General features: G+C 59.0%; 1 protein-coding gene across 2 annotated transcripts in view; it reads right to left on the reverse strand.

Moving 5' to 3' along the window:
- Positions 1–14,055: 14,055 nt before the first annotated feature.
- Positions 14,056–18,681, reverse strand: part of TENT4A (terminal nucleotidyltransferase 4A) — a 46,283-nt gene continuing 41,657 nt past the window's right edge. Inside the window, exons 12-13 of one of the 2 annotated variants that reach the window (XM_045999064.1) lie at positions 17,717–17,881; positions 14,056–16,286 (exon numbers count right to left, since the gene is read on the reverse strand). In XM_045999064.1, coding sequence (XP_045855020.1) covers positions 16,095–16,286; positions 17,717–17,881 — 357 coding nt within the window. In that variant the 3' untranslated portion in view covers positions 14,056–16,094. Of the gene's footprint in view, positions 16,290–17,716; positions 17,882–18,681 lie in introns of both variants that reach the window. The other variant, XM_045999063.1, reaches the window with a different exon arrangement.

Genomic DNA, 18,681 nt, shown 5'->3' on the forward strand with positions numbered 1-18,681 from the left:
AAGCATCCGAGGGCTCTGCACAGGTTGACCCAAGCTCCTCTCACAAACCCGCGGAGGTGGGCGCTGCACAAGGAGTGGAGGTTTAGTAACTTGGCTGACGTCCCACAGAATACGAAGCGGGGCAATTTGCTCTGGGGCCTGTGCTCTTTTCCTCTGGCACTCCCCAAACACCACTGACGGTGACTTAACCCCTGACATGACTTTGGTTTTGCTCCGCCGTTCGGCACAATCACAAAACATTTCATGTTGCTTTTTTACATGCTCACCAAAAAACGGACTCGAAACGTCCCCTAAAGATCACTTCCGTGTGCCCCCCCCCGTTACAGGATCGGGGTCCTCTTACAGGTGTGCGCCCTGCCCCTACCCCTGTTTGGCTTTGCCGACCAGGCTCAGGTGCCCAAGCCGGAAATGGGTTCACTCCCAGCCGCAGGGTCGGAGGTACCAGGCCCAGGTGTCGGAAGCCCGGTCCCTGGGGGCCACCAGCACATCGCCCCACCTGGGTCTGCTTCGCGCCAGCTAGGGCTAGGCCTGGGGGCACACATGGGACCCCTGTAAATGAGAGGAGAGCACCGCTGAGGCCACCACCCCATCCGTCCTCTCGGTCTTCTCAGGTCTGGCCACGGTGCTCCTGCCCGTGGGGCTAGCAGGGCTGGCGTGGGAACTCCTGGAGGAGGGCCGACGGGGGCTGCACCCGCCCAGCAGCGGAGAAAGTTCTCCCACGCAGGAGGCCTCCCAGACACGGTGTGGGGCTGCCTGCCCACGTAGGTCCCCTCCCTCCAGCCCTCTCCCTCCCCTGCTGTGTGTTCTCAGAGGAAGGCAGAGACCTCTCTGGGCTTAGGAAAAGAAGGGAGCGGAAGGGAGGAAAGTAGTTCGGTGACTACCTGCTCAGTCTTCATACACAGACATCAGCTAGTGGCCACCAACAAGCTCCCTTTCCGGGAGAAAAAGCGTCTAATGCATAGTTGTCCTTAACTATAGTTTTATTACGGAACTAATGCAAGAACACACTCACATTATTTTAAAAAATCAAGCATCCACCCACGCCTTCTCCATGTTCCAATGTGTCATTTTGTGAGTTGTTTTTTTCTAAACAGTAAACAGGTCCTGAGTATTTGTCCTCGTCCCTAAGGGCCGTGAAGTATTCCCAGGGTCAGGGGCCCCCTGGACACCCCTCTAGGTTGTTCCCAAGGTTCTCCTGTTTCAAAGGCCGAGCGGTCCCGCAGTGGAACCGACCCGGCCACTGGGTGGCGCACTTGCTCCCAGGCCTCAGGAGGGGCAAGTCCTCCGCCAGGCAGAGGGGCCTCTGTCCCCCACCCCCGGCACCCCCAGACCTCCTGAGCACCGCCAGCCCGGTGGGAGCTTGTGAGAAAGAGAAAGAAAGAGAATGGCTTGACCCTCCCCAAAGCCGGGCCAGCGCAACGCGGCGGCCCAGCCCCAGGACCCCCAGGAGGCGTTTGCCCCGCTTCCTCCCGGACCCACCGGCATCTGCAGACACCGTGCCGGGGTCCCGGGCGCCCTGAGATCGAAGCCACCTGTCGATGTGATGTGTGACCCTCGTTTTTCCAGAAGTGCTATTTTTTGGCCGACAACCACGCGCTCTGATGTGGCATCCGACACTGCTGCGAGTGGCCGGCCCGTCCCAGTGAGTGACCTGCAGGACCGCGGACGCGCCTGGCCTTCCCCTGGGTCTTCTTCGTGGATGGAGCACGTCCCCGGGGCCCACAGCTGCCCTCAGAGCCCCGTGCATGGGCTGTGCTAACGGAACAGAAGAGGCAAGCTAGGAGGCCTGCGGGCGGAGGCGGAACACGGGCCTGGAGCACTGAGCTGGGAGTCTCGGGGACCAGGGGCGTCATGCACAGACCCCACGTGCTAACCCGCTGCAGAGCAGAGCTGCTGATACTAACGCCATCTCCTAGGCTTGGGGGTGGGCGGCATTTGAATACATCAAAGGAGCCGAAGGCTGGGGAGTTCGGGGCGCCCAGACCGCTAGGCTGTTCTCCGCGGGGCCAAGGGCAGGACTGTGCCTCCGGCTGAACCGCCTCTCTCAGAGGCCTGAACCCCCACACACGGAGCATGAGCTCTCAGCTGCCGAGGTGAGCGGGGCTGAGCAGGGCCTGCAGAGTCCCCTCAAATCAACACGGGTCGGGAGCCCTAATTTCTTCATTTGTGTCAAGGAGGGAAAGGTGAAGTCAGGATGAAAAGGTTAAGCTGGAAAGATTAAAAGCATTCTTGTCATTTTCTAGGCCGGATGGGTTCCGCTCCGTCCCTTGTCAAGCAGAAATTTAACTGAAATTGTTTCAGGGAGAAAATGTCATGACGGGAAGGTAGCATCGCCAGGGCCCATCGCAAGCTGCAGGGGGACTCTCTGACACTCACACCCACGCCACCAAATTCCATCGTTCGAGCCCTTCCCAGGCTCCGTCACCACAGCAGGACGCTGTCCCAGGCAGGTGGGCATGAGCGAGCATTTCTTCTAGAGTCACTGACCCCGCCTGCGGGAGTGAGGCTGGGAGCAGGTGGTCTGCCTGGAGAAGGCGGCGTCAGGGCTTCTTGGAGAGTCGGTAGAGCTTCCAGATGGTCAAGGAGAAGAGCCCCCGTGTGTCACAGAGGAAGACCACTCGGGGTGGAGGGGACAGGTGCTCTCCGGCAGCCCCGCCTGGACCGGCATCCGAACACACCAGGCACCTCACCAGTACTCTTGGCCTCAGCAAAAGCTCCGTGCTTGACTTCTCATCTCTTTGGGGGTTCCCTCCAGTCACCACCCTGGGCACCATCAGGAACCGCGGGCCTGCCTCCCCTGGGCCGGCAGTGCTCTGAGGGAGAGCCCCGAGGGCCCCGGCAGCCCCAAGGAGCCCATCCCGCTCCTGGAGGCCTTCAGGCCGTAGTCACAGCAGGGCCTGGAGAAGCGGCGGGACCAGGCAGGCTCACCTCCGGGGCCGCAGAGCTGCCCCACCACGGCTGCGCCCGGCTCCCCGCTGGCCCTGCCCCGTTAGTCCACTGGTCCCTGGTGAGAATTAGGAGGAAGTACCCCTTCCTCTAGGCAGGTACAGGTCAGCCCGGGGTGCTCCTAAGTCAGGGCCCTCGTGCACAGGAAAACCCGTGCAGCCCAAAGGGGCCCGGGGAGCCCATCAAACGCCCACGTATTTGAGGCTCTTGGGGCAGGCATGTTGCAGCGGTGGGGGTGGGGTTGACGTGAGGGGCTGCCCCAACACGGGTCAGTGTCACCGGAGCAGAACAGGGCAGTCCCCCAAGGGCCCCAGGGACGCCTTCTGGAGCCAAAGTCCATCAGTGCAGGGAAGCAGAAGGGCAGAAGGGGAGGCTGCGTCTGGCCGTGCCTTCAAGCTCACAGGACAGAAGCAGGAACTGCTCTGGCAAGGACAAGCCCAGTATCGGCCAGGCGTGGCTTTTGGCCAAGGAACAAGGAAGATGGGACTTCAGGTTGTCTGCTTGCAGAGGCAGTGATGCCCCAGGCCTCCTGTCGAAGCCAACGTCCTCCATCCTTCCCTCATCGCCTGCTCCCAGGAGCCCTGCCTCCCTCCTTCCAGGATAGAGACGAAGGCACAGGGCAGGAATCAGCCCAGCACGTGCGGACTGCAGACTGCAGAGGGAGGGCACATTTTTCCCAGAGGAGCCCCACCCCCTCCATGGGCATCTCTGGTGCTCGAGGGGACTCTCCCTGCTCCCCTGTCCTCTGGGGCTGCGGGGCTGGACTGAGCCAGGCGGGCTGTACTGTCCCCTAATCACAGAGCCTGCTTTAGGGGCTGGCCCTCCACAGGCAGACACGTGCCACGCGTCCAAGCCCCAGGCACCACTTGGGACTCCAGGAACTCAGCAGTGGAGAAAGCAAGGGAAAAGGATGAAAAGTGCGGCCCTCGAGGCTCCCCTCTCAGGCCCGTGGGGCCAGTGAGTGGGGTGTGGTCTGAGACTCCCCGCCCAGCCCCGGCCAGGCCAGAGCAGGGCTTTGTGGCGCTGGGGGGTTCCTGCCAAGCTGCTGGGGGCGGAGGAGCCGTCCCCAGGGAGAGCTCCGGAAGCCACACCATACATCCCCGCTCTTCCTCAACGAGCATCTGTTGAGCATCCCCTGTGTGCTGGGCTGAGGCCCTAAAATTCAGATCCGACACGAAATGCCACCTCGAAATAGGAAGGGCCTCAAGATGTTCCCTCCCCGCTCCGCTCCGGCAGATCAAGTGCCCTCCTTGTCAAGCGACGAGGCCCAGCGCCGGCGTCCCCAAGTCGTGGGCTAAGGGCCTCCCCCGTCCCCTGACTGATCCGAGGGACCTGCTGTGTCCTTGCTGGCACCTGCTTCCTTCCAGGGCTCGGAATTTTGGTCCCTGCTGGGCAGAAGGTGCCCACCTGGCCAGATCTCCGTGGAACACCGGCCCTGAAGCTCTAAGGGCTTCCCTGGTTGGCAGCGTCTCCGCCTGCGGCCTCAGCTCTCGCAAAAGGAGCGAAGCCCAGCCTGTGCGACTCCAGCCGAGTGGGCTCTGGGCAGCTTCCGTCTGGGCTCCCGGGACTTGACTCCACGCAGCTCTTCCCTTTGCAGGTTTTGCTCTGAGTCCACCTGGGCCGTCAGGATGACGACATGCGGCAGCCCGAGGCCCTCCCCGCGGGTCCCTGCGACGATGGGATGGGCCTGTGAAAGCCCACCACCCCACCAAACCCTGCGCGGACATCCAGGTTTAGGGGGCCACCTAGCGAGCGGCTGGCTGTGAGGACGCGTCTGGGGGCTGTGCCCAGAGAAGCGAGCCAGGCTGGGTCCTTTGCAGCCCAGCCTCCCGCCGCCATCCCGAAGGCCGGCAGCCCCTGCACCTGCCACCGCAGAGCCACGTGCCCGAGCGCACGCGTTATCAACCAAGAGCAGCAATGGGAAGAGCAAGGCTGTGTCTCCCCCAACTGTGGAGGCAGAGGGACTTGGAAGGGAATGTGTGCCAAGGTCTGTTCTTAGGTGTGTGCACTGAGAAATGCCGGCATCACAAAGCCAACAACATACTCACCGCTCCCCAGCCCAGGAAGCTCATGGCCCCAGTTCCTCTCGCGGCCTCCGCCAGCCCCAGCTCTGCTTGGAACGCGGGCTCCTGCCTGTGCCCAAACCTCCCTCTGCTACCCTCTCGGGAGCTACTTGTGAGCGTCCTGAGGGCTCCCCCAGATAGTTCAAGTTGGTCTCCCCATTTTAAGATCCTTCATTTACTCACGTCTGCCAACTCCCTTCCTCACGGTCCCATCGCAGTCTTAAGGGCAGGGACACGGGCACCTGATAGGGCCTGAACGGTGTCCCCTCACAAATCTTCTGTTGGAGCCCGGGACCTCACACTGTGGCCTTCCTTGGAGATGGTGCTGCCGTAGCTGTAGCTACGCTGGAGCGGGGGAGGCCCCTGGCCCTACAGGTGTCCTTATAAAAGGGGCAATGCTGTCTCCAAGCCAACGGATGCCATCGTCAGGGCCCAAAGCCCCAGCTGAACAAGGGCACGCTCATCAGGCAGGACATTCCAAGGGCTTAGAGGTGACCTCCAGGAACGGTTGAGGACCCCGCCTTCCTTTGTAGTGTGCAGGGTTTGGGCAGGCCCAGCCAGCTGAGTTAACGTCTCCCCGCCCGCTGAGACTAGGTCCTGAACGCCCAGTCACTAGGGACCCTGCTGAGAGATTGCGCCGGGCAGATTCTCTCCGCAGACCTCTGAACCCAGCCTCTGGGATCCGGTGACCAGACCAGATCCTGTGCCTGGATCGTGCGGGATTCAACCTTCTGTGGACACGAGGTCACCACTGGACTCCAGAGCTGATGGTCTCACGAGATCCCTTCGTTCTGTGGAAGAGCAGCCCCTCCCCCCCGCCCCAGGCCTCTACATCCCCACCCACTGGCCCCGTATTCAGGGACTTGAAGGGCAAGCACAGGAGGAGTAAAAAGGAAATTTGATCCACAAACTATATAAGTTCTCTAGTTTCTCATGACAAATCAGCTGTAGATGTTTATAATGAGAGCAGAATAAATTTAAGGGCAGCATAATGAACACTGGTGACGGCCACAAAGCCCACTGTCCCCCAGGGCTGGCTTGCCAATTTTTGTGACACAGAGGATTCTGAGTCCGCAGAGTGTTTTGCTGCAGTTTTATGGTACACTGGGGTAAACTGGAAGGAATTTGGGGCATTGAAATGAAGCTTGGTTAAAAATGGTTGAAGCTTGGTTTAAAAATCCCGTTTTGCATATTACGGTTTTATAATGAAATACAACATATGGAGATGCTACAGGCTGAATTTGTGTAAAATTTCCCAGTAAAGTCTGATGCCATGTTTGTAATAAGAAATCTGAGATGCGGCGCCTGGTTGGCTCAGTCGTTGAAGCCTGTGACTCTTGGTTTCAGCTCAGGTCATGATCTCAGGGTCGTGAGACTGAGCCCCGCGTCCGGCTCTGTGCTCAGCGTGGAGCCTGCTTGAGAGTCTCTCTCTGCCTCCCCCCACACTCCCCGGTCCTGCTCTCGCACATGCTCTAAAATAAATAAAACTAAAACTAAAAAAAAAAAAAAAAGGAAGCAGCTTGAGCTAACTTCTGTGAACATCATATTTTTTATATGGGTGTGTGATCCCAGATTAAGACGTTTGGATGATGACGTCTTCACATTCCTGTGACTGCCGTGGATGAGCGACTTTGTTCACACACGCTTCAGGGACAAAGCACGCAAGAACACTTTCTGTCTTTATCAACTTTGACAGCGGCTGAGCCAAGGGCTCCAGAACCTGCTGTGGCTCCCTCTGCCCCGACAGGGGCCTGCGGTTTTCTCCTGGGACGGTGCGGGTCGTCCATGAGCCCAGAGAGGACTGCAGAATGACAACAGCTTTCAGCTCCTGCCTGGTTAGGACAGTGTCCCTGAGGCTGGCTTCCAGGGCCACCACAAGAGCACATCTCCCTCTAGCCAGTGACAAAGGGGTCATGTGGAAAGTGCAGGTGGGGGCTGGGAGCGGATTGGATCGGAACAGCCAGGAGCCCCCCCGGCCCAGCTCTCCGCAACCAGAGCCCCCTTGGGCTGAGCAAAGGTCTGAAACTCGCCCTTTGTTCAGGAAGGCGGATGCTGAGGCGGACTCCCGCTGAGCCGAACATCCAAGTATCCCCAACACCCTTGATCCCTCGGGGTGACACTTACGCATGGGAAGGCTTCCTGGCGGAGGCAGGGGTCAGGCCATGCTCACTGCCCCCAAATACTTTCTGGGTCCAAGGTCTCAGATCTTGGTGTCCGCTCCCGAAATCTCATCACCTATTCCCTCATTCTCCATATTCAGGAAAGCCCGCTCTCCCGTCCAAACAGAACTTCCTCCTGCCTGCCCTCCTGGGTCACCCCACATCTGCCATGCAGCTCCCTGGGAGGGGGACGTGACCTGGGAGCCGCCTCCACTTTGTCCTAAAGTGAAGAGGGGCTACAAGGCCCACAGGGGAGCAGGGGACACCAGGAACCCTGGCTGACGTGTGACTTGGATTCTATCACAGGAAGCAAGGAGAAGCAGGACATTCATGAATTCAAAGAGTTTTCATGATCATTGGGTTCAAACTGTCAGATACTCAAAAGCCCGGGTCCTGGGGGACAGCTGGGTTTCTGAGAAAAACCAGGAATTTACAGGATCCCTGGGGGACGCTGGGTCACGTCCACCAGGGAAAGGAGGGAGCTGAGCTGTGTGTGGCCTTCTGTCCCCATGGAGTCTTGGCCTGTCCCCTGCCACCCGAGGGGAAGGCGGGTAGCAAAGTCCAGGGCACCCAAGGACGGGCTTGGCCTGGGGGAATGAGACGCCGCTGCTCAGCCCCGTGGCACACACACTCCCGAGGCCCTCAGGAGGCAGATGGAGGCAGCTGGTGCCAAAGGGAAAGCAGAGAGAGACTCTGAAGCGAGCGGCTTTCCCCTGACAGGAGAAGACATTCACTCACCACCGCAGCTTCTCGGTGTCCAGCAACCATTCACCAAAATTGCTCTTCCCGTGGAGGGGACAGGATTGGAGGCGAGTGGCCCTTCTTGTCCCCAAGGTGGTGGTAGCAGCCCACCCGCATGGCTCACCGACCCCCACCCCCCCACGACCCAGGTGGCCTCTGCATGGATGTCCAGGTGTCTCCCCACAGTAGGGGAGGCTCTGTCCCCTGCTTGCAGGAACAAAGTGCCTTGTTCCCTGCACAAAACCTTTCCCGGAGGCCCGCACAGTGCCCTGCTGCTCCTTCTGCAGCTCCCAGGAGCCTCTGCCAGGAGGCCTGCCAGGCGGCTCGGTGCCAAGACAGCTGGACAGGGAGCCTGGGGCAGGGGAAGAGGGGGAGGGCAGCTGTGATCAGGAAGCCCAGGCGGGAAGGGCTGGGGCATGGCGGGCGTAAGCAAGGCAGCTGGAGGTTTGCAAAGGGCTTTTGTGGAGAAGTCCGCATGTGGGCTCCCTCCAGGCACACTGGGGACCAGGGTGGCCAGAGGGACCACTCATCCCCCCTGCTGGGGCCGGAGCATCGCTAGAGTCTGCAGAGAGTGGGAGTCTGGTTGCAGCAATTGGCAGTGACCCCCCCCATCAGAACCCACAGGCACCACCACCCCCACCCGGACCCCACCCCCGAGCCCCTCCCACAGCCCAGATCTCAGGCTTCACCAGTGTTGCCGCTGGGAGGAGGCTACAGACCTTCCTTCCTCTTTTCAGTAACAGAAAACGTGGCAGCCTGACCTCCCTGTCCTTCTTTTCAACCCGAGCACACTGTTTCCGTTCAAATATTAATTCACAGCCAACCTGGGGGACCACTCCTCACCCCCAGAGGCGCTCCCCAGCGCAGGGGAGATGTTCCGCTCTGCAGAGAGGGTGGTGGGGAGGCGGATCCGGAGGTGCGCAGGGCTGAGGAAACCAGCTGGTGAGGCAGGAGCGCCCCCTCTCTTCCCCCTCTCTTCCCTGCGGGAGCCACTCCCAGATGCCAGGATTTCCAGAAGGGCCCAGGGCTCTGCAGGGGGGGTGCCCTCCACAGCACCCACTCAGGGAGGCAGGGGCGGGGTGGGCCTTGATGCCCACCGACACCCCTCGCTGGAGACGGGTCGGTCGGTAGACACACCCCACCCAGGAGCCGAACAAAGAGCAGAACGTGGACGGGGACAGGCTTGCCTGCCGCTTCCTCCTTCCCGGGCAGATGCTCCTGGCTGGTAGTGATGAGGGAGCAGGAGGCCGGCTGAGGACAAAGCAAAAGCTGGCACCTTGCACCCCCTCTCCACCCGCTCCCCTCGGCAGTATGTGTGACAGTCCTCAGGCACCCCTGACGGCCCTAAAAGAAAAGCAAACAGTGAACTTGCAGAGATCACAATCCTGAGACAGGAGTCTCCCTCGGTTTACCGATGTCCTGGAGATTTACAACAAAGAAGCTATTTGAACAACAGCACAATTTCCAGAGGCAAATAGCTCAGTTCCTCAAGCCCTAAATAAAGTTAAATTTCTTCTAAACCCAAATCTCTCTAACAAGGACACTTGATAGGACAAATGTGAAACTCTATCTCTAGATCTCCAAGATAGTGTTGAGAATCATTCCCAAGCATATGGCCCACTGATATACAACTAAAGGGTCTCACGAGAAGATTTTTACTACTAGTAATAAATGACCTTTCTCCCAACAATAGTGAGTCCCTCGAGGTCCTGGAGACCTTGCTTCCAAAATTCCTTAGAGACTAACCACCCCCTTTGTTCTCACCTACCCAACTCCTGTGTATATAATCAGCCACTCCTCAGGATAACGGGGCAGCAGCTCTTTCTGCCACGGGTCCTGTCCCCGTGCTTTAATAAACCACCAATTTGCACCAAAGATGTCTCAAGAATTCTTTGTTGGTCATCGGCTCCGGACATCAGCCCACCGAACCTCACCTATAGGTTCGTGAACTTCATCACTATCACAGCACCAAACCCAACCCTCCAGCCACAGCCCTCGGGGCGGACTGGACATTTAAAAAATCCTGGTATGTACCTAGATTCCAGTTTTCCTACAGAAAAAAAAAAGACACCTTGAGTCTTAAACATAGTTGCCACTGCTTTTCTTAACATGAAATTTTTTTTCATTCACTAAGTTTTGCTGTTTGTTTGTTCCAGACTCTCTCTGGAACTGACACGAGGGAAGCGCGAGCACAAACCCGGACACCGGGGAGCGCGTCAGGCAAGTTCCGGGCGTCCAGCACGGTGCTGACCCTGTGAGCACGCGGGTACACATGCCAGAAGACTCACCATCTACGCAGAAAAGACGAAAAACTCTTTTATTTTATTTATTTGTCAGAGAGAGAGAAAGAGCACAAGCAGGGGGAGCAGCAGGCAGAGGGAGAGACAGGCTCCCGCTGAGCAGGGAGCCGGATGCAGGACTCGATCCCAGGAACCTGGGATCTCGACCCGAGCCTAAGGCAGAGGCTTAACGACTGAGTCATCCAGGTGTCCCCAAAAGATGATAAACTTCCTTTCTGACCATGATACAGTGGATGTCAAAGAGAAGACATGAGTTATTGAATGAGGATTCCAGGACCCAACACTAGAAGAGAGAAAAACAATCCTTCTGGACTGTTCTGAAGGAGAAGGGACCATAGGACATGGACGAAGGGGCCAGTCCTCAAAAGGAAGGACAGAAAATCAAGGAGGATGGGGTGACCCCCAAGGATAGCCAGCATTCTCTCTGTGCTCCAAGGGACATGGGACACAGAGGGGTGGAGACCAAATTCAGCAGGAACCCCTTCCCTGCTCCAGACCTACCTCTGGGGCCTTCGAAAACTGCAATGAGCTGAAAATTCAGGACATGAATTTCGTCCTCTTTGTTCTACAGATTCAAGACAGAACCCAGCCCCATTCAGTGCACCTTGAGCACATGAGAGGCTTCTTGAAGGGCCAAGCCCTGTGGACCCTGCCCGTCTGAGTTTCTCTTGAACAGCAGCAGAGGATGCTTACCCTCTCTGGGCCCCAGTTTATTCCTCTGGAGATGGGAAAGGTCCCTGCACCCAGGAGGCGGTGGTGGTGTGCACAGTGTTTGTGGTCAGTGCGGCCCCGGAGTTCACCAGCTCACACCCATGAGGTGGTCCAAGCCGAGTGCGGCGGCCGGACTGGCCCGCTGAGATCACGCTGTCAGCCTCACAGGCGGCGCGCCCTGGCCTGGCTGAAGGCCCCGGCAGCCGTCCCGGGCGTGCAGGGCCCAGGGGCCGGCAGGGCCCATGGATGCAGGGCAGGGTCTGGCCGGGAGAATGGAACTGAAACAGCCTTCGGAGGGCTCTGAGCACAGGGACTTGCTCTCTTGCAAGAAGCCCGGAGCAGACGCTGGCAAGTCCAGAGCGAGCTAAACCGGCTACAGGCTGGGACTAGAGGCCGTGTCTGAAGCGGTCCCAGCGTGTTCTTCCAGAACCCGCCTTTCCGAGCAGCAGTATCGTGACCACGAACACTGACCGTGAAAGGCCAAGGCCAGCAGCCGAGCTCCAGCGTTCGTGAGCCAAGAGGTTTTCCCCTAACCACTTCGACTGCCCAGCAGGTGGCTCTCGGCTCCCCGTGGCGGCCGTGGGACAATCTTCACCGTCCAGGGAGGCTCTGCCTCCAGGGGACCACGGAGCAGGCCAGCTGGGAAACTCCCGGGACTCAATGGCAACGTAAAGTGGAAGTTTTCCACCCAAACTGAGCAGCGGCTCTCAGACCACCGGAGAACAAGAGCATCCCTGACCCCCATGTCAGGATGCACCATCCCTCGGGTCCCAGGCAGGAGCGGAGTTGCAGCGCGCTCGGCCCCGGACACTGCTCCCATCGGGGGCCGGCGCGTCCTCACCCCAGGGCAGGCAGCCCCCTCACGCTCCCGTCTCGGGCCTGAGGATGCGCCCGCTGAGTAGGCTTGGCTTTGGCCACAGCCGTCCACAGCCATCGCCGCGAAGGCACTCGGGACCTCAGAAACACAGAGAGGAAGGCCTCAGCCTGCCTTGTCACACACGTCCTTCCAAACCCGTAAGTGACTCACAAGAGAACCTCTGTGTGACCTTTAACACCATCAGTGCTTCGAACGTTCTGGGTCAGAGGTCATGCAGAAAGAGCGCAGTGTCGGGAAGAATCCGGGCCCGGTTTATTGATCTTGCCTGGAACCCAGTCCGGGGCCTTGAAGTCACGGGCCGGCCCTGCTCCAGGACGCGGTTATGCCAGGACTACGGGGAGCAGCACCAGCAGCTCTGTCCAAGGGTCCTCGAGACAAATCTCTTAGGAACTGCCTCACGGCGGGACGCCAAGGGAACACAACACGGAGACCTCTTTTCCAGCCATTGCTCGGGAGAACTAGCCCCGAGGGCAGGAGTTCTGGGCTGCGGTGTTTCTCCCCTTCCCTAGATCAGCTAAGTTACCCAAGGACTGGTAGGGACTGCACAAGTGAGAAAAGCTGAGGATAAACCACACACCCTTGTCAAGACTCCAGTTAGGCGACCACAGGCCGACTGCAACAAAGACGTGTGCCAGGAGCGGGCACGTCCACACTGCGGAGGCCGCCGCCTCCCGTGTGCACCTGCGGCCGGAGCCCAGGCCCCACACGCTGTGCACACGACCCCCAAGTACCTCGAGCACGGATGAAGGTGGGGCACGACCCTGCACGACTGGAGAAGTCGGGGAGCCCCGGCCACAAGGGAGCGAATTCGGAATCCTAGGACTTCTGGGGCCTGGGGGTCACTGTGGTGACCTGCAGGTCCTCAACTCAAAGCTGAGTAGCACGGACAGCGTGAGCCGTGAGCGGCCTCGGGCACCCACCCCGCCGCCCCGCCACTTCCCAGGGAGGCCCAGGGCACAGGGCCTCCTCTCACCTGCCCTGAGCCCGAGGAGGGACAGGTGGTCCCCCTCCCTGGGGCTCCCGGCTCACAGGTGTGACTTACTGACTCGATGGGCTCCTTCGAGGGGCCTGGGGCTCCTGCGGACTGTGTCACGCAGAGGGCCGTGGACAGCAGGGCCCCCGCCCCCCGCCCGCCCCAGTCCGTCAGTGTGGCCTCGCCAGCCCCATCCCACCTGCCCAGGGCCCCCCAGGGCGGTCACTGCTCACCTGGACCACCTTGACACCACCTCCAGCCGCTCTCCAGCGAGTGGCCACAGAGACATAGAACCCATCTGGCTTCCTGTCACGGCCACAGGGACATAGAACCCATCTGGCTTCCTGTCGCGGCTCCTCTCCCCCCCGTCTCTGCTTCAGTACCTGCTCCTGGCCAGTGGGCCTCCTTGCTGTGCCACCAATGTGCCAGTTCCCTCAGGCCACTTGGTCCCAGCTCGAGGGCTTTCCAGTGGCCCTAGCCAGACACACCTGTCACTCTGCCTCCAGCCGCTGTGCACGGCACTGGCACGGGGCAGAGTAGCTGCTTCCTGGGGTTCTCTGCAGCCTTGTCAGAATGTAGGTGCTGCGTGCAGAGGGTCTCGTTGTGTCCTCGGGGCAGCACCTGCTGGGAGCCCTCTGGAAACCCTTGGGGAAGGAGCAAATGAAAGGGTTGTCCTAGGCCCGGTGGTGGAACATTCTAGCACACACCCTCCCGGCGCCCGGCAGGCTGAGACACGTGGTTCTGTCACTCACTGCTCTGTATGACTCCTTAAATACCTCCTATAAACTCTAAATATGTTACATTTTAAGCTACATTTTGACTGCTTGGCGGCAGGGTCCTGGGATCGAGTCTGGCATCAGGCTCCCTGCTCAGCGGAGCCTGCTTCTCCCTCTGCCACTGCCCTGCCCCCTGCCTGTGCTAATTAAAAAAGAAAATATTTTTAAAGTGCTATTTTTAAGTGATCTAATTTGACCTATGCGAGATGTAGAAGGAGCGGTTTCTCCGGAAAGCATCGTCGGCGCCGCAGTTATCGCACACCGGGCTGGTCGGAGACAGCACTCGGGACGGTGTCACGTCAACGGTGTGAGGGGCTCCCTCCCGGCCCGGAAGGTGAGCACGTGCTAGGCTTCAGCTGCCGTTCCTCTGTCCGCAGCTCGGAACCACAACTCTGAAGTCCCCAAAGCAAGAAGGGAACTTTTCACTGCTGTTTAAGCTCAAGAATGTGAAATGGTAAAGCCGCCCTTCCTCTTGAGTGGAAAGCAAACACTCCAACACAAACACCACCTGGTTTCCAAAGTTTATTAAAAATCAAAGAATAGAAAAACTTTACATAAAAATATGTCAATTTTAGCTTCCACATTGTTGTCCACACACACAAAAAAAATCGAAACATGATATCGTTTTGTTCACCGTGTAGCGCGCGACCACGGGGGTGGCCAGGCCAATTCATCCGGCTCACCACGACGGAGTGGAGCATGGCGCCTGTGTCTGTGAATCGAGCTTTAAAATGCACCCCTGCGGGACCCGTGCCCCGCAGGGGTTCCTTAATGTAGGGGGACAGTCAATATTGCTAATGTGTGGAGATTAGTACAGGCCTACGTATCAGTTTTTATAAATATTTCTTTATCAATAGATTCACAATTTAAATATCTTTAAATATTTTTGATAACTTTCGATCATCGAGAACTGCAAACATGTGCTACTCTCTTCTGGAAGGCCCCCTAGAGAAGCGGCAGCCGCAGCCGGGGGCCGGTCTGGGGGGAGAGGCCGAGCCTCTGGGGGTCTCGGGGGAGAGCCCGGGACCCCGCCCCCAGGCCACACTCGAGCTCCCCGCTCCGCACATCCATCAGATGTCATGGTAGTTCAGTCTCTTTGACTTGACCTTCTCCACTAGTGGACTTCAAAGACCAACCTACCTGTAGTGTTCAGCAGGGCCGGAACTCCCCATTTTAAAACGGGAGGTCTGGTGACCTATGAGATGCAGCTAACACCCAGGACAACTGTGGTGCTCCAAAAACTCAGGGCTCGGCCACGTGGATATGTTCTTGTTCAAAAGAAGGTAGTGAAGACAGCGGCTGTCGCAGCAGACCACACCTGCACAGTGTACCTGCTCTCCAGGTCGCGCGCCGGCTGCTCCGGGCCCCGACCCCCGGCTGTGCCCTCCTGCGACACGTTACAAATACTCCCCCGTGCACTGAGCAGCCGAAGTACTCCTCGTAGATTTGCTCTTAACAGAACGAACGCATACTACTACACAGATTCCTCAACGGAATCAACATAATTCCTTTCTCCACATTCCTAAATCTGGGTGCCCTCGTCCGCGCTGATGGTCACCGGACCCATCCTGGCAGGCTATGGGACTAAAACAAACCGAAGCACTTCAAAGTTCACATTTTTTTTTTTTTTTTAAGATTTTATGATGTGACAACCCTTTCTCCCCTTAGAAAGTTACACTTCTGGCACTTTAAATGCTGGATTTGTTGTCTACTTGAAAAGAACCGAAAACCGAAATGTTAAGGGTCTGCGGTCAGAGCAAGACGACAGACAGCCGGACGGCAGGGCCGGCGGGCAGCTGGTCAGAAGGCCTGGGAGCCAGGCCCCTGCAGGGAAGCGCGGGGCTGCTCGGCTCCCCCGCCACGAACAGAGAGGCCTCGTGTCTGACCAAAAGAAAAACACAGAAAGAAACCCCGAGCCCCTCACTCACGGTGTTGGTAGCGGTGCTCCTCAGACAACCAGCCGACACGATGAACCCAACTTAGAAAATGCGACTCGGGAAAGGACCTAAGCTTGTTTAAAAAACCTCCTCCCTTAAATATAACTTATGTGAAAATATGAATTAAATAAAAATATCTGAGTTATTGCACAAATCATAAGTTTTCAATATTTACATAGAAACAGTTCTGAAATTTGGAAACAAAATGTGAGGGCAGTGATACAATGGCGACCTCCCAACCCTGCCCACTGGGGAAGGAACGAGAACGGGGGCTGACCTCTGCTACTCTGGCGGACGTGCCCTGGAAACACCCCAACCACAACGGACCCAGACCGGCTGCCGGTCCGGCAGGTCCCGGTCCAGACCTGCTCCGGCCCTGAAGAAGAAGCGTCCCGGGAAGGCAGACACAGCGTCCACGCTTAATAAGGCTTCACAGATGAGCACAAGGAGCTGTTCTTTAAGATGGACGTGACCACCACACGAGGGACATGCAGAGTGGTCAGCGGCGGGCGGTCCGAGGGGCCCGGGCCGACGTGCTGGATGCTGGTCTCAGTTCCCGGCTGGGCGCCGAGGCCGAGGGGAAGGGGGGCAGGAGGCGCCATCAGGGGCTATTATCTGCTCAGACTGACGGGCAGGCTGTCCCTCGTGTGCGTGTGTTTTTTCCTCCTCCAGCCGGTGCGGTTGTACTGGTGGTGTCCTCGGTTGCCCACGGGGGGCCGCACGCCTCCACTGCCCACAGAGCTGTACGTGCCGCCCTGGCTGTGGTTGTGGGAGCCTTTCAGGGACAGCTTCATGCCGCTGTGCTGCTGGAGAGACAGAGAGGGACGGCAGCGTGGGCGGCTGCCCTGGAGACCCCAGACACCACTGCCGGGGGGGCTCGGTCGGGGGCAGCACGCCTCCATGTCCCCAAGCTGCGCCCTCCACCCCCATGGAGAGCAGGCCCGCTGGCGGTGAGCGCGTACAAGGGCTGCACCCGACTGCCGCGTGCAGTGTCCCGGGGACGGAAGGAGGAAGGAGCGCAGAGCCCCAAGTTTGCGGGTCACAGGGACCACTACGCCAGCAGACAGTACCCGGCCGGCTCAGAGCACATACACACTCTCCCATCTGAAGCCGCGAGCGTCACGCTCCTAACTGATCCTGTGTGTCCACAGAACGTTATCTTCCCCGCTTCGGCTCTGATGTCGTGCAGACACGCAGGAGTTCACGTCCAGCAGGCCGTGCTCCGGCTCGCCCGGGTGGGACGCCGCACACGCCAGGCGCGCGCTCAGGCTGCTGCTCTACCTGCGGCCCCGCGCAAAGCCCACCACAACGCGGCCGCTTTCGGGAAGGGTGCCGAGCAAACAAGCAGCAGAGGGGGGTTGCGCGGGAAAGCCAAAATGCATTAAGGAAGGTGCCTTCCCCTTCCAAGAGTTATCTCGTCCCCGTCTTTCCAGCGGGCCAGCGGGAGACGCCCGGGGTGCCCTGAAAACCCCATCATGACCCAAGGGGTGAATCCAAGGAGGAAAGCTCCCTTACTTAGCTCCAAATGAACACAACAATCTGGCCTTAATGACGGCTTCAGAGAGCCAACCCCGAAACAGTAAAAATTTCCTGGCAAAATACAATCAGGTAAGCAACAGAGAAACGGCCAACAGTCATCGAGGTGGGTGTCCCCAGTGTCGTCAGAGCCCAAGGGAACACATTCACCTTCAGACACTGCACCCGACTCCTACAGGCAGACGCTGCCGCAGCTCTCAGAAGCACTCCGGCCCTTCAAGGGCACAGGGAATGAGCTAACGACCTGTTTTCCTACAGAACAGCGGCTCGTGCGCACAATCTGGACTTGGAGAAGCCACAAGGGCACCAACAGATGCATTCACGGGGCCCCGCTGGAACCAAGAAAGCAGACCCCACGCAGGGCCCCTGCCTCGGGCGCCCAACACAGAGGAGGAGCCGGGGAAGCCACACAGGCCAGGTGGCGCCGCGCCACGGGCCCCACCAGCATCTGCTCCTGACGTACCAGCCAAGTGTTTGGCATCGACGTTAACTCAGTGGAAAAGGAAGACAGATGCTTAAACTACATTTGAAAATAACTTTTAAAGTTTCATTCACCACAAAGGAAAACAAACACAAAGCTGAAAGATGAGAAAACAGATTCCGTTTTAAATCACATCTCTGTGGAGCCTGTCTCCGGCGGAGAGAGCAGGGGGCCCTGGGCTGTGGACACCCGGCCCGGGCCAGGTGGGAGGCCTACCTTGTGATACAGGTGAGGGCTGGACAGCGGGTTGGGAGATGCGGACGGAATGGCCGGGGAAGACATGTGGTGAACAGCTTTCAACGCCGGAGTTCCTTCAACGCCGACTTGTCTGCAAGGGACGGGGGCCACCCCCAGGGTCGGTGGAGGTATCGTAAACCTGGTCTAGGAACAGAAAGACCAGAGGCATCCATGAGGCACCAGGCCGACAGGGGTTAGCGGTTCTCGTGCTGAGCCCCAGAAGGGAGGGCGCTGCTTTGGAACAGCCATTTGCAAACAGGCTCATTCACGGAGTCTGTGTCTTCCTCTAACCTGACGGCATCTGTCTTGCATCAGAAGCATTCCACACCCTGAGACAGCACTCCAACAGAGAGCGAGTCCAGTGACGCAAGTCGTAAAGTCTCGTTAGTCACTGAAGACCAAGCCACAGCTCAACAGATCAGTCCTCAGAGTAACACCTGCCCTCTGGTCTCCGGGAAGAGCGGAAACGCAGCCCCCCACCCGCAATCCAGGACGGGAGGCCCGATGCTGGTCGAGGCGATGGCCTGTGGAGGGTTGCGGGCCCGCAGAGGGGTGCCGGGGAAGGCTGGCCCCTCCCTGCCCCCCCCCCCCGTCCCTCTGGCCCCGGAACCGCTTGTCTTTCTGCATCACGGTGCCCGCGGGCAGGGGTGCCGGTGCGAAGCTCTCTCAGACCTCCAGGACCTGCACGGCTCACCCCGAGGAGCCCCGCGCATCTGCCCTCTCGGGGACTGGCTACGGCCTCACCCCAACTGCAGTGGATGCAGCGGGAGCTGGGGTCTCCCGGGCGGTGCTCCAGGGGGCGACAGAGCCCACACACGGGGGTGCTGGAGCCCATGTGGGCTCTCTCCTCAGCGGGGTCTTCCCTCGCCAAGGAGCCCGCGTCCCCGGCCAGAGCCCATGCCTGGACTCATGCCCCTGGCTCTCAGAGCCCATGTCATCCCGAG

This window comes from Meles meles, chromosome 3 (genome assembly GCF_922984935.1).
Source record: "Meles meles chromosome 3, mMelMel3.1 paternal haplotype, whole genome shotgun sequence".
Classification (NCBI taxonomy): Eukaryota; Metazoa; Chordata; class Mammalia; order Carnivora; family Mustelidae; genus Meles; species Meles meles.